Source organism: Canis lupus, chromosome 8, assembly GCF_003254725.2.
Source record: "Canis lupus dingo isolate Sandy chromosome 8, ASM325472v2, whole genome shotgun sequence".
In the NCBI taxonomy this organism is placed as follows: domain Eukaryota; kingdom Metazoa; phylum Chordata; class Mammalia; order Carnivora; family Canidae; genus Canis; species Canis lupus.
This window is the reverse complement of record NC_064250.1, coordinates 47077644-47100678: the sequence shown is the minus strand read 5'-3', so window position 1 is coordinate 47100678 and position 23035 is coordinate 47077644. Positions and strand designations below refer to the sequence as shown.

General features: G+C 40.7%; 2 protein-coding genes across 3 annotated transcripts in view; one reads left to right on the top strand and one right to left on the bottom strand.

The window, feature by feature from the left end:
• The first annotated feature begins 655 nt into the window (after positions 1 to 655).
• Positions 656 to 2880, top strand: PNMA1 (PNMA family member 1). Its single transcript, XM_025443373.3, has one exon. The coding sequence runs from the start codon at positions 1009 to 1011 to the stop codon at positions 2068 to 2070; it is 1062 nt and encodes a 353-aa protein (XP_025299158.1). The 5' UTR covers positions 656 to 1008; the 3' UTR covers positions 2071 to 2880.
• Positions 2881 to 6694: 3814 nt separating this feature from the next.
• DNAL1 (dynein axonemal light chain 1) overlaps positions 6695 to 23035 on the bottom strand; it is a 43438-nt gene continuing 27097 nt past the window's right edge. For both annotated transcript variants that reach the window (XM_025442937.3, XM_049113699.1), the window contains exons 6-8: positions 19817 to 19943; positions 17566 to 17706; positions 6695 to 11927 (exon numbers count right to left, since the gene is read on the bottom strand). In XM_025442937.3, coding sequence (XP_025298722.1) covers positions 11887 to 11927; positions 17566 to 17706; positions 19817 to 19943 — 309 coding nt within the window. In that variant the 3' untranslated portion in view covers positions 6695 to 11886. The remainder of the gene's footprint in view (positions 11928 to 17565; positions 17707 to 19816; positions 19944 to 23035) is intronic.

Sequence of the window (23035 nt, the reverse complement as noted above, 5' to 3'; positions counted from 1 at the left end):
AAATGAAATAAAAACTGGAAAATGTGAAAAAGGAAATGCGCCACCAAAGAGAGCAGTGTCCGGAGCGTCAGGCCAGCGCCTCTGCAACCGCCCCACCCCGCCCCCAGCCCCAACCCCGGGAGCGCGCGGAGCGGGCGGGAGTCCGGGCCGCCGTTGCCATGGCTACGCTCGGGGGCGGGGCGCGGAGGAAGCGGCTCCGCAGCCGGCCCCGCCCCGCACTGCGGCAGTAACGCCTCCGCGGGCTGCGGTGGGACCCCGGCGGCCCCGCTGCGCCACACCGCCGCAGCCCGCCGCAGCCTGCGCGCCGCCGCCGCCTGTGGCCCCGCTTCCCCGTCCTTCGGCGCCTCCGCCGCCGGTGTGCTCGGTCCTCAGCCGCCCTCACCGCCCGGAGCCATCCCTGCGTCTGCAAAGAAGCCGCTGGCGGGCTGGCGTGGCAGCCACCGCCGCGACCTCAGAACAGGCTCTGCCTCCGGGGACCGCACAGCCCTCGTCTGCAGAGCAGCCGCTCCTCGGCCGACTGGAGGCCGGGCTCCGGCCGCGGACGCCGGGATCGCCTCCGAGGGGAGCCCCGAGTGCCGGCGCCCGGCTGCCGGGAGGAGGCGGCCACGCCCCGCGACCACACCCGGGCGCCTCCGGCCCTGCGGCGCAGCCCTCGCCAGCCGCGCTCGCTGCCCGCCTCCTGCGCTGCGACGGGACGCGACCCCCGGCTGCAGGTGGGGGACCCGGGCCGCGGGCCCCGACTGAGGACGCCGGTGGCGGCGGACGCGTGAGGCGACTGCCCGAGCCTCCCGGGGCTTGGCTCCGGGGACCAGCCGGCGGACTGCCTTTGGGGGCCGCGAAGGAAGAGGGCAGGACTCTGGTGTCGTTTGTTAATTGTGATTGCGTCAAGCTTGCCTCCCTCGCGCCTACGGGGGTGGGGGGGTGTCTGCTGCCGCGCTGAGCCCTAGAGCGCAGGGAGCCACAGCCTAATCCGTCTTTGTAGAATCGGGGCCCTCGCTAGTTGGGGAAATGGCGATGACGCTGTTGGAAGACTGGTGCCGGGGGATGGATGTGAACTCCCAGAGAGCCCTGCTGGTCTGGGGGATCCCAGTGAACTGTGATGAGGCTGAAATCGAGGAGACCCTCCAGGCTGCGATGCCCCAGGTGCCCTATCGAGTGCTTGGGAGGATGTTTTGGAGGGAAGAGAATGCGAAAGCAGCCTTGTTAGAGCTCACTGGCGCTGTCGATTACGCCGCGATCCCCAGGGAGATGCCGGGTAAAGGAGGTGTCTGGAAAGTGGTCTTTAAACCCCCGACTTCCGATGCTGAATTTTTAGAAAGGTTGCACCTCTTCCTAGCGAGAGAGGGGTGGACCGTGCAAGATGTTGCCCGCGTCCTTGGGTTTCAGAACCCCACTCCGGCCCCGGGTCCAGATATGCCAGCAGAGATGCTAAACTATATTTTAGATAACGTTATTCAGCCTCTTGTTGAGTCCATATGGTACAAGAAGTTGACGCTGTTCTCGGGGAGGGACATCCCGGGGCCTGGGGAGGAGACCTTTGATCCCTGGCTGGAACACACTAATGAGGTCATAGAGGAGTGGCAGGTGTCTGATGTAGAAAAGAGGCGGCGGTTGATGGAGAGTCTTCGGGGCCCCGCCGCTGATGTCATCCGCATCCTCAAGACGAACAACCCTGCGATAACCACTGCCGAATGCCTGAAGGCGCTTGAGCAGGTGTTTGGGAGCGTCGAGAGCTCTAGGGATGCGCAGGTCAGATTTCTGAACACTTACCAGAACCCGGGAGAAAAGTTATCTGCGTATGTCATTCGTCTGGAGCCTCTTCTGCAGAAGGTGGTGGAGAAGGGGGCCATAGATAAAGATAACGTGAACCAGGCCCGCCTGGAGCAGGTCATTGCCGGGGCCAACCACAGCGGGGCCATCCGGAGGCAGCTGTGGCTGACCGGGGCCGCGGAAGGGCCTGCCCCTAACCTCTTCCAGTTGCTGGTGCAGATCCGCGAGGAGGAGGCCAAGGAGGAGGAGGAGGAGGCGGAGGCCGCCCTCTTGCAGTTAGGCTTGGAGGGGCACTTCTGAGGCCCAGGAAACGGCGACAGTGCACATCTAGATCGCAGCCGCTTACCTTGTCTCCGTGCTCTTACAGATGTGTCCCTAGTAGTAAAGACTTCCGCCATGTGCTGTTTTGGGGGTGGGGGTAGGGAGTCAGGCCTGAGTATTCATGTAACATTAGTACAATCGCGCAAATGAGCACCCTGAGCTGCTACAAGTGAGTCGTACTCGCTGCAATGCCAGGTAAAGACTTGTACACAAGTGCTCAGTGCCAGCTGTCATTGTGGCAATCATCCGTTGTAAAAACCATGTGAATCCCTGACACTTCTCATTGAGATAATTGTGAAATTGCATGTTCAGATGTTTTAGCGTGGGGCCTGGCAAACACAGGAAGTGTTCGGTAAAAATATGAGCCGTTGTTACTAATATTGTGAATAGTTTTTGTGTTTACAGTAAATTGTTCCTAAGTTTTTTCCCTAATTTATATTAATGGAAAGAAATGTGACTCATACTATTTATTCAGCCTTACAAAGCAAATTGTTTTATTTTTCATCTCGAAACATCTGGATCACTTTAATTGAAAAGTATTCTGAGACTATGGAATGGGATGTTAGAAAAATACTGCAATTCTAGAATTGTGTGAATCAATTTTTCTGTGTACAAGACACAGGGAGTGTCTTGTTGCATGGGGAGATTAATAAGAACCAGTTACAGTATCTATTCCCCCATTTCAAATCCTTGTCATTGAATGGTAGTTCTTGTTCATGCTGATTCTAAGTGTTCTAAATTTGAAGTTGTCAAAATACATGTATATGAATAAAAGTATTTAAAAAATTCTATTGTCTTTTTTTTCTGACACATATATAAAATTTCAGTGTAATTAAGCTCTATATTTATTCTCTTAGGAAGATTTCCTGGTGTCACTTAAAAAAAATATAACTTCAGTTACTGTATCTTTAACCTTATAGCATACTATTTGAGTTTGAATTACAGAACCTTTCAATGTATTCAATTTTTGCATGTTTTCTACAAGGCAAATATTAGAAGGCTGAACAGACCTAAGTCAATATTAACTTACTATAAAAAGTTAGGAAATCCTGAAATGGGGCTCAGGATGTTATCTAGTAATGCTTTTTCTCCCCTTTCAAATCCCTTTTCAGGGATCCCTGGGTGGCGCAGCGGTTTGGCGCCTGCCTTTGGCCCAGGGCGGGATCCTGGAGACCCGGGATCGAATCCCACGTCGGGCTCCTGGTGCATGGAGCCTGCTTCTCCCTCTGCCTGTGTCTCTGCCTCTCTCTATCTCTCTCTCTGTGACTATCATAAAAAAAATAAAAACCTGGATTATTTTTTAAAAAATCCCTTTTCAGCTAAAAATGTTTGTTTTACTACAGGAATAATTTCTCATACCTGTTTAAAATGAATGTTTCTGATTTATAGCAGCCATTTTATTTTTTTTTGTCAAAATTCATTTTTATTAATAGAAAATACTTATTCCAGTTTCAGTTGTTATACTTGAAGTTGCTAATAAAAAAAAAAGAATTTAAAATAATCATCCTGTTTCGACTAAGACAATGAAGCTGTAGCTTAAAAAAAATTCACGATTTTGGGATCCCTGGGTGGCGCAGCGGTTTCGCGCCTGCCTTTGGTCCAGGGCGCGATCCTGGAGACGCGGGATCGAATCCCACGTCGGGCTCCCAGTGCATGGAGCCTGCTTCTCCCTCTGCCTGTGTCTCTGTGACTCTCTCTCTCTCTCTGTGACTATCATAAATTTAAAAAAAAAAAAAATTCACGATTTGCTCATAAAGGTCTTTCAGAATTTGTTCTTAAAGTTTCTGGAACTTTCCTGTCAAGTACAGGAGTTACTGAGCTACATGAGGAAGTCTCTCTGAGACAACCAATGAGAAGTTAAGCAGTTGTCATAAAAGGAATCCCTGTATGGTAACCTGGACTATACAAAGATCCCCTCCCCTCCAGCTCAGGAGGGACATGCCTCTAAGCACTGAGGTATGAAGAGTCAGACTGTTATTTGCTGTTAGAATTAGCTAATAACGGGATCCCTGGGTGGCGCAGTGGTTTAGCGCCTGCCTTTGGCCCAGGGCGCGATCCTGGAGACCCGGGATCGAATCCCACGTCAGGCTCCCAGTGCATGGAGCCTGCTTCTCCCTCTGCCTGTGTCTCTGCCTCTCTCTCTCTCTCTCTGTGACTATCATAAATAAATAAAAATTAAAAAAAAAAGAATTAGTTAATAACAGTAAATCTCTGGCACGGATGCTACTGGTCTATAGTGTCCTGTGATTTTAGGAATTTCTGTAAATAGTTTCAATTTAATTCACTTTATTCAGAAATTAAACCTGTTTAATAAAGTTCACTACTCTGCCAGAGTATCTGCTGGTTTAGTATCCTTAAAAAATATGTATCAAAAAAAAATATGTATCAGACGTGTAGGTAACTCATAAAGTATACTTATTAGAATACTGCATTATTCAAACCAAAACCTGTTTTAACATGTTTATAATTAAAAGCACCAATGAAATGAAATTCCAAGTTATGACAAGGGAGACTCACTCTCACTTGAAGCTGTGTTGCTTAGAGAACTTTAAAAAAAAAAAAAAAAGCATATGCCTTTAAAGTAATTCAAGGACAGGTCAGGAGACACCCTCTCCTCATTCTTTTTTTTTTTTTTTTTTTTTTTTTATGATAGTCACACAGAGAGAGAGAGGCGCAGAGACACAGGCAGAGGGAGAAGCAGGCTCCATGCACCCGAAGCCCGACGTGGGATTCGATCCCAGGTCTCCAGGATCATGCCCTGGGCCAAAGGCAGGCGCTAAACCGCTGCACCACCCAGGGATCCCCTCCTCATTCTTTATTATAGGACTCCAGTTAAGGATGGGCCAGAAATGAGCCTTTCTAGATATTTCAGAAAAGTCCATAGATGTGTTCTAAAGACTTAAATTTAAGAATGTCTCTGTATCTGTGAGTAGTGCTTATCAGGATTTCCTAACAGCACAAAGGCAAGTCCATATAATAGCAGCCATTTTATATTAAGAGGATATAAACTGGGAGATTTCAAAAACAGGCTTGACTGCACAGAATCAGTGACTGAAGATGTTTGTCTTGAGAACCTAGTAAATCCAGAAGTGGTTATATGAACTTGAGTTCAGTGGAGTTTTCCCCTACTAAGGCTTTAAAATTATAGCCAACCTATTTAAAAATCGTAAGGCAAAAAATTATTTATAAAGGCTAATACTGGTATACATTCTAACACTTTTCTGTATACTCACTCATGTCTTCCTCTCCCATGTCATGTCTGTTCCACTCTCACAATTTTCTCTCAACACACACATCTTCACATACTTAACCCTCACAACAGATAGGCAAGTCTTTGCTTCCCCCAACAAACATGACCTCATTCCCCCGCTCCCCAACTCACATAGCTTCCCCCTCCATTCCCATCAGCATGGCAGCATGGCACTGGGTAGAGCACCCCCCTCACTTCTCAGAATCTTACCTGTACCCATTCACTCCCACCTTCTCCCCACAACACTCCATCATAAACATACTCTCTCCTCCCACTACACGTATATACCACAAGTGTCCCACCCCATCCGTACATTCCCACTTCTCCATGTACACATACGCACATACTCCCACTAACGCCTCACACCAACCAGCCATCACATGTATACACACATTCTCATTCCACACATATTACATTCGTAATAATGAGTTCTTAATCTTTCTCACCTAATATTATAGGCATTCTTCTATATCTGTACATAGGGATATACTTTTTTATAGCTGCAGAGTTGACTGCATTTTAGAAAGGAGGGTTATCACTTAGTATTTTTTTATTATATATAACAATTATATATCTACATATACATACATTTATACATTTATATTCAATACAATATATATATGATATACATTGTCATGATTCTAGACATCCATCCTTTATTCTAGAAAACAGTGAACTAAAAATAATGAGCTGTTTCTAATCTGAATTAAGGTTTTCTCTTTATAGGCTCAGAAATTAAAATCTGCTTTTTAAAGGAGGACAGCAGCAAGAAACATCCTTATAACCAAAGAATTGTGGAATAAAGAATTAGAAATAAAATGCACTACAGTCCCATTCTGAGGCCAAAATTATATTCAGCCGATAGCACAGAATAGGTGCTGAGACAATGTGTAATGGTACACCTCTTACTAGGCTCTTCCTGTTTCTTGTGTATTACACGGGGGCTGGCCGAAGTCATGTTATTCCAGACCTCACATCAGGGGCCTATCAACCAGCTTTAACCTCATATACTATTAGTGAGGAGAGAACTAGGAATGGTTAAGTGCAGTAGTAACTTGCAGTCCTGGGAAACACTCTTTCCAGGATACTAATAATTGAAATGGTGCCCAGAGAACTTATGGTGAAGACTCACAAAGCTGGGAGAGGAGACTGTCATTGGTAGTGAATTACAGGGAAAAAAAACTCAAAAAGATGAGTCGGTCTCTCTCTCTATCTCTCTCATACACATGCTCACAAGCTGTGTGGAATGTTTGATCCAAAGACCAAATTTCTTCAGAATTGAATGTCATTGGAAGTTCACATGGTTGCTCTGTACTAGCTAAAATCAATATAACCAAAAAAGATACAAAATAATTTTTTATAAAATAACACAATTTATTACTATTTTAAAACATGTCTCACAAAATAACATTCAGAAACTCAACATTTCTAAATAATTTAACACAATAAGTTTAGTCATAAAGTCATGCTACAAAATTCCTGCATATAAAAGATTATTACCAAAGTATTAATAGATGTTAAAACGTTCTTCAGAATGGAGTTGGTTCTAGAAGCCAAAGATTCTGGAATGATGCTCGTTATCATGACTGACACCCTGGGAGAAGTAGCTAGCTATATGTATATTCACTACAGCTACCAACTCACCAGTCTTTTGATGGAATTGATCCCTCTAGGCAGTAGCACCTCAGAGGCAGGTACCCTGCAGATCAAAGAAGCAAAGAACTTCCCACCCTTGTAACATGAGCCATAACTTAATTTAACCATCTAAATTCCTTTTTCAAATCTAGATGTGGGAAAGTTAACTCAAAGTTTCTATTCTGAGTAGGAGAATTCTACTTGACACATTCCTCAGAGGGATGACTGTCAATGTAGCAAACATGGAAGATGACACCAAGGAGGGAAATAGGGAAATCCTGACTCTGATTATGTACAGACAACTACTGCTCAGGTGGGCTTAGAACGAGCAAGGATGAAGTTTGATTCTCTAATATCCACATGCAGGCTAGGTATTTACCCATCTGCCCTTTGGGAGTACTTTCTACCAACATCCAGTTCATAATTTTAAAGTGCAAATCTACTGCAAAATACTTTACTCTCCCCCACCCCCTTGTTAAATTTGCTGGGTCATAATTTGGTTGGCTGGTTCCCCTCTACCTGCCCAATATGGGAAATTAACTAGAATCCACTTATGACTTCCCTAAGTGGCAAGAGAAAATTTTTCTTAGTTTAGAAAAAACTAAGACTCAGTCTCATTTTTTCTTTCAGTTTTCTTCCTTTGTCGTCACTGGTTTATAAAAAGGCAGGAATAGAGATTTAGATGTGGGATTTCTAAAAGTTCAGTGATTTTTTTTTTTAAAAACACATCCTTTATTTTTTTATTGCACCTATTTTATGGTTTTACAAAAAACAAAAACCTCATGCTAGAATGAAGATAAAGGAATATGACCAAGTTAGCTGTGTCAAAAGCGCCAACTCTGCTACACTGAATCTTGTTTTATATTTAATTATTCACAGGCACATTAAGCAGCCTAAATAAAGAAAATGTGTGCCAAAGGAATTAATTTCAGTTAAAAGATAACTTTCGGTTTAGCGTTAGTTTTCTCCCTTTACCAATACTTACAATGTAAGGTCTTCACAAACTGGCAGACTGCAGTTAGAGAGATACTAACTACTCATATGATCAATACTTTGAAAAAAAAAAATACTTTGACCCTCCCTTCCCAACACACACCAATTTTTAAAAGTTAATGATTAAATCCAACTTTTCTAGACCCTATACTTTTTCCATTTAATCCTAACAAAAATCCAGGTAGAAGATTCTGAGTCACAGAGATAACAATCTTCAATTCCACTTACACATCACCAATTCTGAGAATAAGCCAACAGTTAAGATTCATTTCTTACTCCTCATTACTCCAGACCACCAGTAAAAGGTATAAGAAGAAGCATCTATTCAAGTCAAAATTTCTTTTTTCCACACAAGAACCACTTTTAAATGTCTTATAACCATTCCGAGTAACCATACCAAGTTAGTGACCAATTATCATGATCAGACATTCTTCTGATCGCATTCAAAATTGGTGCCGACACCAGCTAACTTTCATATATGATTACCAAATTTTATACAATATCTTTCTGCATTTAATGACTGCTACAGTCTGGAAAATTCTATGCATCTGTGGACAATGAATGAACATTTAAAGAATGAACATTTAAAGAATAATCCATTATTTAAAAGCACACTCAAAATGTTCAGCTTTAGAGATAAAGAAAAATCTATCATAAAGTTGAATTCTGTTATAGTAAGAGAGAGGTAGGTTAATAATCACTGTCCTAAGATAAGCAAGAATGCTAAGAAATAAAAGTTGAGACCCTGCTGAAAAATGTAAGTTGAACCTTTCAGCCCTGAGTTTCTAATGTCATATGAAAATTATTAAAATGAGCATTACAAAAAAGCAAAACACCAAGGACCATTTTCCTTCCATCCATGATTATTAAACACATCACCTTCTCTCAACTCAGGTGGCATATATGGCATTTATGAAAATAAATGCACCCTGGACAAAAGGAATGTTAGTATAAAGCACTGGTTCTTAACCAGGGACAGCTTTGTTCCTATCCCTCCATCAGAGGGGACAGATAGTAGTGTCTGAAGACAATTTTGGTTGTCACAACTAAACAGGGGCTTCTACCAGCATCTAGTACGTAGAAGCTAGAGATGGTGCTAAGCATCCTATAATACACAGAACAACATCATCCAATCCAAAATGTTAATAGTGCCAAGATTGAGAAACTCTGGTTTAAAGGAACAAACTCCTATGAACAAAAACCAAAAACTCCTATGAACACAAAAACCCGGGCAGCCCCAGTGGCGCAGCGGTTTGGCGCCGCCTGCAGCCCAGGGTGTGATCCTGGAGACCCGGGATCGAGTCCCACATCGGGCTTCCTGCATGGAGCCTGCTTCTCCCTCTGCCTGTGTCTTTGCCTCTCTCTCGCTCTCTCTGAATGAATAAATAAGTAAATTAAAAAAAAAAAAAAAAAAAGAGTTCAGAAAGTTTAAAAAAAAAAAAAAAAGAACACAAAAACCCTTCAAGGTCTGACCAGGTAATATACCCATAAGCTTAGAGTTAGGGAACACAGCAAAGCTGAATTTCTTTGTAGACTAAAATCAAGTTACCTGTGAAAAATTAAAATACTGAACTGATTCTAGAGCTCTACCATTATTATAATAATGGAAGAAATTTTAATGAGCCACTAAAAATGACAAAACGCTTTAAACCAGGAGCCCAGAGAGAATCCATTCCAAGTAGGTCAAGTATCTAATCCATAAGCCAAAGGCATTTAATATCAGCTAAATTTGCAACAGTAAAAGATGATTTAAGGAATGATTAGAAAGAATGTTCTGAACTTACTTCATACAGCCTATCTTCCATTTTCTAATGGCATGGATTCTGGCTTTAATTCCATTAAAGGGATGCATAGAAGTCATTCAAATATTTGTTGAGCCAAACTAAACATGAATTTTGTGTGAAATAGACACAGAAAAGCACCTTACACTTCTTTGAGAACTATCAGTGATTAAAAGACATTAAGAAACAAAGAGAAACAAAGAAAATGAGTTTCTATATTATAGAATTCAGAAATCCAAACACCAACACCATAAGCCACTTTATAGATTCAATATGAAGTCATGCCTTCCCTATTACATTCACTTCCAGAGTAACCTTTGAAAAATATATCCATACAGAGCAAAATGGCTTCAGGCTTGCCTACTGGATGAAGTGCAAACTACAAGAAGATCATTTTCCCTCCTACTTTTGGGGACTTAAACATCACCAAGGGGAATACTCATTATTTATAGTCCACAAAAGAAATACCCAAAGGCTTTGAATATTAAGCCAGAGTAAAGATTTCTTCCTATCAGATAATGAGGAAGAATTAACAAGAAGCTAAAAAAAGTGTTGGACTAGTTTTTCCTCTTGATGTTTGTATTTAGAATTGATTGTCAAAGCAGTGGTCCCCTTAGATCAGAGTGACTCAGAGAAATCATGTAATTCCTACTTAAATGATAGCTGAAGTTTTCTGAAACCCAGGACTATTTATGCAATCACCTTTTTAAAAAAATGACTCTCCCCTCTTTGACTGATTTCATACAAGGTAAATAGGGAAATAAGAATCAGTCTCTGGTTGAGGGACTTTAGGCACAATTTGGCAGAGCGCCTCTGACTTCTCTTCTCCAATCTGTCAGTGATTCAGTCGTGGCCTGCTATGAACTTATCTGGTTACTGACTACTATATCTCGTACTTTCCAAAAAGTTTTTCTTTATAAATTCTAACCTCTGTGTCCAACTATTGCTTTGCAATTTTGAGGTTAAATCACCTACCATGCTTCATAGAGAAGGCAATCCTCAAAAATATTGCCCTTTGCCTGGGATCCCATAACGAAATATCTCTTCTCTTTTCCCTCCACAATCACTTACATAATTCATTTTAAGAGCTGTCTAACTTAGAAGCATTCTAAAAATATATTTTGAAATTCTAAATTTAATCTATTGAAAGGTATCAGATGCTATATTTTAAATTCTATATCCTTATTTATAGTAATCACTTCTCCCAACATGAGGGTCAACAGAACAAAGTTATTAGAGAAATTTTTGATATATATGAATGGCCAACATTTAGGCTAGGAATTCAAATATAACTACTGTTTACATGTATTTCCTTATATAACATATAAGGGATCATAAACCAAAAAGTGTGCCTAAGATCAGGTCCACATGGGTAACATGACCACAATACTGGTCAAAGGAATGATCACGACAGTCATTTTAACTACTCACTGTGCACAATGACTCAAGTGGCCAGGTGTGTAAACACAACCTAAATTCCAGTTGACAGATGCACACATTTTGGAAAAACAAATAAGTAAATATAACATGGGCTATAAGGCCTCCAAGATATTAATTTTTCTTTTTTTCACCACAGCTTTTGCAGTTGGACTTTGGGAGTCTTGGTTCTAGGACTGCTCTGTATTTCTTCTAAGAGGAACTCTTCCTGTCACCATGCTGCCTTCTGAACCAAAGGCATGACACATTTGTGCTTCTGAGTCATAAGGACATGGACCTTCAGGAAAGATGGTCTACAGATCCAAAAGTTAAATATATATATTTAAATGCCTGGTCTTAAAAACAAAAAAAGAAACCCTAAACAAACTAAATAAAGAACTGTATTTGTTGTTCTTTGTTGTTAAAAATGACTGGTCTATAAAAGTTTCAGTAGATGGGGCCACGCAGTACATAACTGGGACAGAAGACAAAAATTGACAATTTGAGTTTCTAAAAAAAAAGTACTAGAATATATGAAGTTGGTGTTATTGTTTGGGGTGAGAAACACTAAATAGGTTTAAAAAAAGGTAGGAATGAGAAACTTGTTTTATCTTAAGAACCTTTGCCCCACAGAGAATCTTTAAAATAGACAATTATACAAAACTTATCTATTATTCTTATGACATTTAAATAAGTTAACACAAAGGGGAAAACATGGTGTTAGTTTTCTTCTTCTTCTTCCTCTTTAATTACTGGGGTACCTAAAACGAAAAAGAAAATTATTTCTGGTCATTCTCAGCAGATTGTTAAAAAAATTTTTTTTTAAGATTTTATTTATTTATTCATGAGAGAGGCAGAGACAGAGACAGAGACAGAGAGAGACGCAGGCTCCATGCAGGGAACCTGATGTGGGACTCGATCCTGGGACTCCGGGATCATGCCCTGACCCAAAGGCAGACACTCAACTGTTGAGCCACCCAGGAGTCTCAGATTGTTAAAATTCTAAATGAAAATATTTTCCTGTTAACCTGAGTAGCTATGAGATGCTAAGAAGTGAGCCATAATAAAAATAAACTCATAAAATAATAATCTCTTTAATTTCAAATTATCCAAAAAGCCTTTCAGGGAAATTCTCCAAATGGATTAATATAAGTACTTAAGAATATTAGGCTTCCCAAATGCGTAGCTGCAAATAAAATACCTACAAGTGCCAGGCAGAAAAATAAAGCCCTATACGCACTAAAAACTTTGTATGTTAAACACATATAGTCTTCATTTTTCACATAAAATTTGCAATCCCAGTGTTGCCAAAAATCTGAATTTTTGCTATTCTCTCAAATATCAAAAAATGGAGACAAATTTGAAAAAAAATAAAAAGAACCAGAGCACAGAAAACAAAAAACATCGCAGACTATCACTGGGCCAAAGGCCACTTGTTTCTGAGCACTGGTATTTGAAGCCTGCCCACAATTTCCTTTAAGTTTTTTTTTTTAAGATTTTATTTATTTATTCATGAGAGACAGAGAGAGAGAGAGAGAAAGAGGCAGAGACAAGCCTGCCCACAATTTGACCCAATTCACTGTTTGGTTTTAACTCCTCACGTTCTGCACCAGCTAAATCAATCAATTCACTGTCTCCCAAACTCACCTTACACACTCTTACCTCTGGACCCTTGTTCAACAGAGTCTTCCATTTTGGAATATCCCCCCGACAAACTCTCCTTCCATCTAAGCCCTGCCCTTAATTAGGAACCAACTCCAGTGCCTCTTCCTCTATGATCCTTCTTAAATGAACATTTATATTCTTTATGGCAGCAAGCAGATGTTCATCTCTCTGTATTCCCCAAAGCATCTTTTCACAGGGGGAGACCGAAATGTATTATTAAAGTATAACACACAAAGTACACAGAGCATGTAAGTGTACAGATCGATAAACATACACAAAATGAACATATCTGATAACTAGCACCAGATTAGGTAGAGAACATTATTAGAACCTGAAAAACTTCCTCAGGTGTCCTTCCAGTCACTATCCCCCCAACAAAAGACATATTCTATCCTAATGTCTAACACTATAGGTTATTTTGCCTGTTTTTGAAATTGATATGAATGGGATGGTATAATATACCATATAATACTGTATATAATATACACTCTGTGTCTGGCTTCTGTTGCTCAACATTATGTTTGTATGATTTATCTATACTGTGTGAAATTTGTAGTTCATTCATTCTTATTGCTATTCACTATTTTTATTTATTTATTTATTTTTAAAGGTTTCATTTATTTATTTGAGAGAAAAAGAGAGTGCATGAGCAGGGGGGAGGGGCAGGGGGAGAAGCCGACTCCCTGCTGAGCAAGTAGCCCAATATAGGGCTCAATCCCAGGACCCCAGGATCATGACCTGAGATGAAGGCAGATGCTAACCAACTGAGCCACTCAGGCACCCCACTGTTTAATATTACATTGTATGAATATGTCATTTGTTGATGGGTATTTGGGTTGTTTCCAATTCATAGCTATTAAAATAGCGCTGCTATGAACATTCTCATATGTGTCATTTGGTAAACATATATATCTTTTCTTTTGGGTATATAGCTAGGGAAAAAAAAATGCTGGGTCACAATGGCTATGTATGTAAAGCTTTTATAGATAATGCCAGTTTTCCAAAGTAGTTATATCAAGTTATGTTACCATCTGTCAGGGTCTGAGCGTTTTAGTTGCTCCATATCCCACTAATATTTGGCATTGCCTTTTTCACTTTAGCTTTTTAAGATTCCTCAGTTTTGCTTATAAGCAACAGAAGAGGAGCAAAAGTAGGCAAGTTAGCAGCTGTAGCTGTCTCTGTTCTGGTGTATCCTCTTAGGACAGACCAAGCTGGTTCTCTTAGCGGCTGCTCAGATTGGCCTGAGGTCAATAGTTGGTCCAAAAGGCTATAATATGGCTTAGTCTATTCAAGGTCTACATGAGAGATCTGTTCCATACTCAAGAGAAGGGTGTTACTTCCTGTGCAATCCTTAAAGTAAAGACAAATGATTTCAAATAGTTTCTAGACTCCAATCCAAACCTAAAAAAGCTGAAGTCCAAGACTCTAATGTCCATCTCCCCTTTTTCTATTTTCTATTTCTTTTTTAATGGTGAATATTCATACAAATACAATATAAATAAGGAGTAACAAAGCCAATGATTGTATAGCTACTACCAATTTAGGAAACAGAACATTACCAGTATCTTAGAGGCCTGTTTGCTGGGTGTCAGTTAAGCGTCTGCCTTCGGCTCAGATCATGATCCTAGAGTTCTGGGATCAAGCCCCAGGTTGTTGGGCTCCCAGCTCAGTGGAAAGCCCTTCCACCCTGCCTGTGCTCTCTCTCTCTTTTTTTTTTAAAAGATTTTATTTATTTATTCATGAGAGACACACAGAAAGAGAGAGAGGCAGAGACATAGGCAAAGGGAGAAGCAAGCTCCATGCAGGGAGCCCAACACGGGACTCAATCCCGGGACTCCAGAATCATGCCCTAGGCTGAAGGTGGCGCTAAACCACTGAGCCATCGGGGCTGCCCTGCCTGTGCTCTCTTTCTTACGCTGTCAGTCTCTCTCAAATAAATAAAATCTTAAAAACAAAACCTGTTTGCCTCTTCTCAATTATTCCTGTACCACCTCACAAGAGAAAATTTACTGTCATTTACTCCTAGGTATGCATCCAGAAAAAAAGGAAAAGAACATTCTGCATGATTCCATTGATCTAAAACTCTAGAAAATTCAAACTAATCTACAGAGACAAAGCAATCAATGATTGCCTTGGGAGGGATGATGGCAAGAAAAAGGAGGGAAGGATTACAAAGAAGCACAAAGATACTTTTGGGGAATGTATATATGTTTATTACCTTTTTTTCCCCAGCTTTACTGAACTATGATTGAGATAGCATTGTGTAAGTTTAAGGTATAAACTGATTTGATATACATATATATTATGGAATGATTACCACAATGTTAGTCAATACATTCATCACCTTACATGCGCGCGTCTGTGTGTGTGCTGAAAACTTTTAAGATCCACTCTCAACAACTTTCAAGTTGCTGTAAGATAGTATTGTTAACTATAGTCACCATCATATGTTCACTATCTTAATTGTGGCGACAGTTTCAGAGGTGTGTATGTATATCAAAAATATATCAAATTAAACACTTTAAATATGTGCAGTTAATTGTTTAATTAAACTTCAATCAAGCTGTTAAAATTTTCTTGATGTAGGAAAATAGATAAGAGCTTTTCACATCAATAATTCTCAATTGGAGGATAGATGAGCACGTATCTTCCAGGGAGTCATATTGGAATCACCTGTGAAACTTATTCAAACTCTAGAGACCGCTTAACTCTCTCCCCAGAGATTCTAAAATATCCCTCCCTAGGGGTACAGCCCCATTTAAAAACAATCACTGCAGTAATCTGGGGTGGATAAAAGGGTTGTGTACTGAAGCTTTGAAAGGGGTGGTAAAGGAGAGAGTGTGCAAAGCTCTGTGCCCTCTGGCAATTCACTAGACCTTTCTGGGTCTCAGTATGCACCTCAGAAAGACAGGAACAGCACTTCTTTCCAGGAAGCTGGGAGGCTAAAATGGGATCATGTACCCAGAACCCCTTGGCAGTACTCCCTGCACAGAGTGGGTCCTCTTCCTCTTCTGTTGCACTTGACTTGGTCTTTAATAAGAAGTCATATGGCTGCCTCTTTCAGACTGTTGGTGTGTCAAGGCTCAAAGTGGGGAAGAGCTGGCTTCAGGCCAGGCAGGGCTACAGTGCTGGCTGCACAGGTGGCTAACTGTGGGATCTACAATATGCTGTCCAGCTTCCCTGCACCCTGTCTTTCCTCCTAGGGGGTGACAGTGAAGATGAACTGAACTGCCTCCTGCACAGAGTGGCTCATACAGATGAGATGCTTGGTCAGAATGGGCTGTACTGATGTTCCTTTGATTGGTCCACAATTAAGAAGCACCCAAAGAACAAATAACCCAATCATGAAATGGGCAGAAGACATGAACAGACATTTCTCCAAGAAGATGTACATACAAATGGCCAACAGACATATGAAAAAATGCTCTGCATCACTTGGCATCAGGGAATTAAAAATCAAAACCACAATGAGATACTACCTCATACCAGTCAGAATTGCTAAAATTAACAAGTCAGGAAATGATAGGTGTTGGTGAGGATGTGGAGATAGGGGATCCCTCTTATACTGTTGGTGGGAATACAAACTGGTATAGCCAGTTTGGAGTACAGTATGGAGGTCCCTCAAAAAGTTTAAAATACAGCTTCCCTACTATCCAGCAATTGCCCTAATAGGTATAACTAGTAAGATACAAATGTAGTGATCAGAAGGGGCACCTGTACCCCAATGTTTATAGCAGCAATGTCCACAAGAGCCAAACTATGGAAAGAGCCCAGATGTATATTGACAGATGAATGGATAAAGAAGATGTGGTTTATATATACAATAGAATATTACTCAGACATAAAAAAAAGAAATCTTCCCATTTTCAATGACATGGAAAGAACTAGAGGATATTAAGCTAAGCAAAATAAGTCAATCAGAAAAAGACAATTATATGATCTCATTCATATGTTTCTTAAATTTCATATGTGAAATTTAAGAAACAAAATAGAGGATAATAGGGGAAGGGAGGGAAAAATAAAACAAGATGAAATCAGAGAGGGAGACAAACCATAAGAGACTCTTAATCATAGGAAACAAACTGAGGGATGCTAGAGGGTAGATGGATGTGGGTATGGGGTAACTGGGTGATGGACATTTAGGAGGGCACGTGATGTAATGAGCACTGGGTATTATATAAGAGTGATAAATCACTGAATTCTACCTCTAAAACTAATAATACATTATATGTTAATTAATTGAATTTAAATTAAAAATATATAATACAAAAATTAAACTTAATTACAAAGTACAAAAAAGTTTTTGGCTTAGGGATGATCTTATATACAGTCTAGGTATCCTAGGAGGTTTTCATCTCACCCTGGCCCAAACCGGGACCATAAAATTTCCTATGGAATGAAATGGCTTTTGAGATTAGAGATGACCTATTTCTTTTTTAGTTTTGCTCCTTTTCATGATTCCATGTCACAAATTCAATTCTTTTTTTTTTTTTTTTTTTTTAATTTTTATTTATTTATGATAGTCACACAGAGAGAGAGAGAGAGAGAGAGGCAGAGACATAGGCAGAGGGAGAAGCAGGCTCCATGCACCGGGAGCCCGACGTGGGATTCGATCCCGGGTCTCCAGGATCGTGCCCTGGGCCAAAGGCAGGCGCTAAACCACTGCGCCACCCAGGGATCCCTCAATTCTTATGCTTAGAAAGCATTGCCCCAAGCTGGCCCAGAGTCACTCACCATCCAGCTTTTTCAGTTTGGGAACTCTTTTGGTCGCCTCTTCAATCCAGTTCCCCTCAGCAGAATGTTTCTCTTCTAAGGGATTGCCTACAAACACCAGGTCTTCCAGGCATGGCAATTCCGCCAGCTTCACAAACTCAGCTACAAGCACAAAGAATGCATTACATATTAAAATGGCAAGTTCTTCTCTGTTATGATTTTTGGAGTTGAATTCCAGTATCACTAGGCCTCAGTTCGTGACTATTCAAAACAATTTGTTGTTTAAGATTTTGAAGGAAGTAAGGGAAGTTATACCATATCAAGTCATTCTCTGAAGACATTATGGAAGGGAGGGAAAAAGAAGACATACCTCTTCTACCTTTCTGCTAGCCTAAAGATGGGATAAGAAAGGGAGATGAGGTTCAGAATCACAAAGAACAACATATTGCTCTCCAGTGATAGGTCTTCTCTATGCTGTGGGTTAAGTCAAACTGCTTTTGTTTCTACCCATTCCTTCATCTTCAAATTCTTTTTTTTAAATATTTTTTTAAGATTTATTTATTTATGATAGACATAGAGAGAGAGAGAGACGCAGAGACACAGGAGGAGGGAGAAGCAGGCTCCATGCCGGGAGCCCCACGTGGGATTCGATCCCGGGACTCCAGGATCGCGCCCTGGGCCAAAGGCAGGCGCTAAACTGCTGAGCCACCCAGGGATCCCCTTCAAATAATTTTTTTTTTAAGATTTATTTATTTGAGAGAACTAGAGAGAGTGGGGGTGGGCAGAGAGAGACAGAGAATCTCAAGATCTCAAGCAGATTCCACACTAAGTGCAGAGTCTGTCTCAGGGCTTGATCTCACCACCCTGAGATCACAACCTGAGCTGCAATTAAGAATCAGAAGCTTAACTAGCTGAGCCACCCAGGCGCCCCTCATCTTTGGAATCTTTTTTTTTTTTTTTTTAAGATTGATTGATTGATTGATTTGAGAGAGAGAGAGAAAGAGAAAGGGGTAGAGAGGCAGAGGGAGAGGGAAACAGTGTTAAGCTGACTTCCCAATGAGCACGGAGCTTGCAGGGCTCGATCTCACAACCCTGAGGTCACCACCTGACCTGAAACCAAGAGTCTGAAGCTTAACTGACCAAGCCACCCGGGTGCCCCTCATCTTTGAATTTTTTTTAAAAGATTTTATTTATTTATTTTTATTTTTTAAAGATTTTATTTATTTATTCATGAGAGACACAGAGAGAGAGGCAGAGACACAGGCAGAGGAAGAAGCAGGCTCCACGCAGGGAGCCTAATGCAGGACTTGATCTGGCACTCTGGGATCACGCCCTGAGCCAAAGGCACTCAGCTTGGGACACCACCCAGGCGTCCCAAGATTGATTGATTGATTGATTGATTTTTAAAGATTTTATTTATTTATTCATAGACACAGAGAGAGAGAGGCAGAGACACAGGCATAGGGAGAAGCAGGCTCCATGCAGGGAGCCCGATGTGGGACTCCATCCCCGGTCTCCAGGATCACATCCCAGGCTGCAGGCGGCGCCAAACCGCTGCGCCACTGGGGCTGCCCAGATTTTATTTTATTTATTAATTCAGGAGAGACACACAGAGAGAGGCAGAGACATAGGCAGAGGGAGAAGCAGGCTCCCTGCAGGGAGCCCGATGTGGGACTCGATCCCAGAACCCTGGGATCACAACCTGAGCCGAAGGCAGATGCTCAACCACTGAGCCACCTAGGTGCCCCTCATCTTTGAATTCTCAAAACAGTGCATTCATACATCTATGGAAGAACTCATTACATAGTTTTATAATTATTCGCTTATAAACTATTCTTTTCCACTAAGTTGTAAATTCCTTGAAAGCAGGGTCAGTGTCCTATTCAACTATGTATCTCAAGAGGGTAGCACGGATCATAACACTTAAGAGAGCTTTAGTATATGCTGAATGAATAATGTATTATAAAAAAGCAAAGTAATGTAGATGGCAAATACATCTTCCACCCAAGAATTATTAAATTTAAAACGATTCCATTCAGCCTTTGGACAGTAATTTAATTTTTTTCATAATGAATAAGACCAGGATCTATTCAATGATAATCATTTAAAATAAATATTTAAATGTAAATTTCAAGCATTCAGTTGAAAGATAGGAACTCCTGTAGCTATTTCCTTGTATGCTTAGAAAGAAATGTCCCCGTTTTGCATCTTGTTCTCTGTTGGGCTATTTTCTAGAAACAGAAGGTAGAATGTTAGCAAAGAGCCAGCTTACCCCAGTCTTTCACTAGGTTATTAGACATGTAGAGAATCTTCAATTTCTTCATTACATGGATCCCTTTCAACTTCTCAATAAAATTGTAGGAGATCCACAGTTCTTCTAATGTGTCCCCTACTGCTTCCTGAAAAACAAAACAATTTGGTTTACAAGCTTATTTTGAAACTTTTTCCTTTCTTATAAACATAAAGACAATGGCTTTCAGAGAGAACTGAAACCCTCTGTCCACTGGCAGGGGAGCTGACGACTGTGTGGGACTTTTTTCTCATTAAAAAGGCAAGTAGAAAAATAAATAAATAAATAAAAATTAAAAAAAATAAAAAGGCAAGTAGACATTTTTCTTCCTCTCTTCAAACTGATCTGAACAAAGAATAGCTACTGAAATTACCAAAGGGGGAAATAATAGCATTAGTTTATCACTTTTATTGAATGGTATAATTTCAAATTATTTCCCTATACATTATATGATTTGATCTTTATAACATTTAAGATAGGCAAAGCGGGTTATTTGATTTCAATCACAATGCCATCAAATAATAGAGCTAGGTCTAAATCTCAGGGTTTTTGTTTCAATATTTACTATGGAAACTTTCTTCTTTTTTTAAAATTTTTATTTATTTATTTATGAGAGACAGAGAGAGACAGGCAGAGGGAGAGGGAGAAGCAGGCTCCATGCAGGGAGCCCGACGTGGGACTCGATCCCCGGTCTCCAGGATCACGCCCCGGGCCGAAGGCGGCGCCAAACCGCTGAGCCACCCGGGCTGTCCTCTTTTTTTTTTTTTTTTTTTTTTAAGATTTTATTTATTTATTCATGAGAGGCACAGGAAGAGAGGCAGAGACACCGGCAGAGGGAGGAGAAGCAGGCTCCATGCAAGGAGCCTGATGTGGGACTTGATCTCAGGAATCCAGGATCATACCCTGAGCCAAAGGCAGACACTCAACTGCTAAGCCACTCAGGCGTCCCTGGAAACTTTCAAACATGCAAAAAGTTGAAATAATTTTATAGCAAATATCTATGTATCTACTACCCAGATTCTACCCTTAACACTTTTTCCTATCACATATCTGTACACCTATCCATCCACCATCTATTCATCAATTCCTCTTATTTTTCTGATGTATAAAATTTCGTTTAAAACCCATAGTCTAGGGGATCACTGGGTGGCGCAGCGGTTTAGCGCCTGCCTTTGGCCCAGGGCGCGATCCTGGAGACCCGGGATGGAGTCCCACGTCGGGCTCCTGGTGCATGGAGCCTGCTTCTCCCTCTGCCTGTGTCTCTGCCTGTGTCTCTGCCTCTCTCTCTCTGTGTGTGTGACTATCATAAATAAACAAAAATTAAAAAAATTTTAAAAAAACCCATAGTCTAAAAAAATAAATAAATAATAAAAAAATAAAACCCATAGTCTTTCCATTATGGTATAAAGATCATACTGGCTCTTAAAATGCTAGATATAATAAATGGTGGTACAAAGACTCTTCCTTTTTTTTTTTTAATTTTTTATTTATTTATGATAGTCACACAGAGAGAGAGAGAGAGAGAGGCAGAGACACAGGCAGAGGGAGAAGCAGGCTCCATGCACCGGGAGCCTGACGTGGGATTCGATCCCGGGTCTCCAGGATCGCGCCCTGGGCCAAAGGCAGGCGCTAAACCACTGCGCCACCCAGGGATCCCGACTCTTCCTTCTTTTATAGACATAGGACGAAATGTTATGATTTTTTCTATTTATTAAAAAAAATGAAAGGCACCTGGGTGGTTTAGTCAGCTAAGCATCCGATTCTTAATTTTGACTCAGGTCATGATCTCAGATATGTGAGATATAGCCATGAGTCAAGGCTCCACACGGGGCATGGAGCCTGCTTGGGATTCTCTCTCCCTCTCTTCCCCTCTGTCCCTCCCTGCCTTAAAAAAAAAAAAAAAAATTGCTAGGCAGGATCAATTACATGCTCAATCCTCTCTTATCCCAAAATAATTTACCTGCAACCACATTGTAACATCTAGAATGTGGGGCCTAGGTCTATGTCCTGATAACTGTCCCTTTAAAGACTGCAGAGAAAATAAGCGTACCCTGGATAAAGATCCTTTAATGCACTTTCCGTAGTGGTGGAACCAGTGGGAAGCTGAGAAGGAAGTGGCTTGAGTTAGTCTGTGTGCCATCCCAACTCCCACAATTCATCATAGTTTCAACTTTCTGAGTAGAAGAAACAACCATTTCAAAGGAAAAAAAAAACAAAAAAAAAAAAAACCTTTAAAATCAGTCTATCCTGGCACTCATATCAGAATTTTGTGATTTAACCAAACTCCCTCATCTAATATTCTGGTATCTTCTTCCCAAGGACCTAATTAACATATCCTAATATATGTTTCAGAAGAGGGGAATCAGTCTTCAAATAATTTAAACTGTATTGGATACATTTTCATCTCACTGCATCTCCATCCATCCCATGTCTCCAATTTAGAAAGTGTGAGGTAGCAGGAAAAATACTGACTAAACATGGATTAGAAAATTTAGTCTCAATTCCAGGTTTTGCCACTTAGTTTTGTTTTACATGTGCACATGAGGACTCTCGGTCAATAGCCATTTGATCAATTTCACATAACCAATTTGATCAATTCTTCAAAAGTCAATTTGCTGAATTTATTACTCTTTCACTGATTTACTGAAAAACTGTTTAATTACTTATAAATTATAGCAATTCGCTTTAGATAGAAATTCTTTTAGATAGGATAACTTTTGAAGATGTCTGTGATGTTTTATTCATTTGAATACTAATTTAGTTTTAGCTTCGTTTTCAGCTCTTTGGCGGTAGCTGTTTTGCCATTGCCAAACCGCAGTGCATTTGGGGACTTTATTTGGCAATGCGACTTTGTGGAATGAGAATTTCTTATGTATACTGACTCACAAATGTATAGATTTTGGATGTCCAGAGCACAATTATTTCAATAGATTTTCAATCTATCTCACTATCTTTTGTACTTCTGTAAAAGTAAGGATTTGCCAACCAGCTCAATTAGATTACTATTTTTATGTGTCATTTGAAAAATGATTAGTATCTAAATTATGAAACTGACATTCTATAAAGATGGATGGACAAACCCAACAGCCAGGATGAAACAGCTGTAAATTAACACTAAATAAAGCCTTAAAAATTTTAAAGGTGTTGAAAACATTCCAAGCAACACAATTTTCTATATATTTGTAAGTAGGTAATAGAGAT

What these genes read in the sequence shown, in the direction of transcription:
- PNMA1 (XM_025443373.3), top strand. Translation starts at nt 1,009, where the DNA reads ATGGCGATGACGCTGTTGGAAGACTGGTGCCGGGGGATGGATGTGAAC.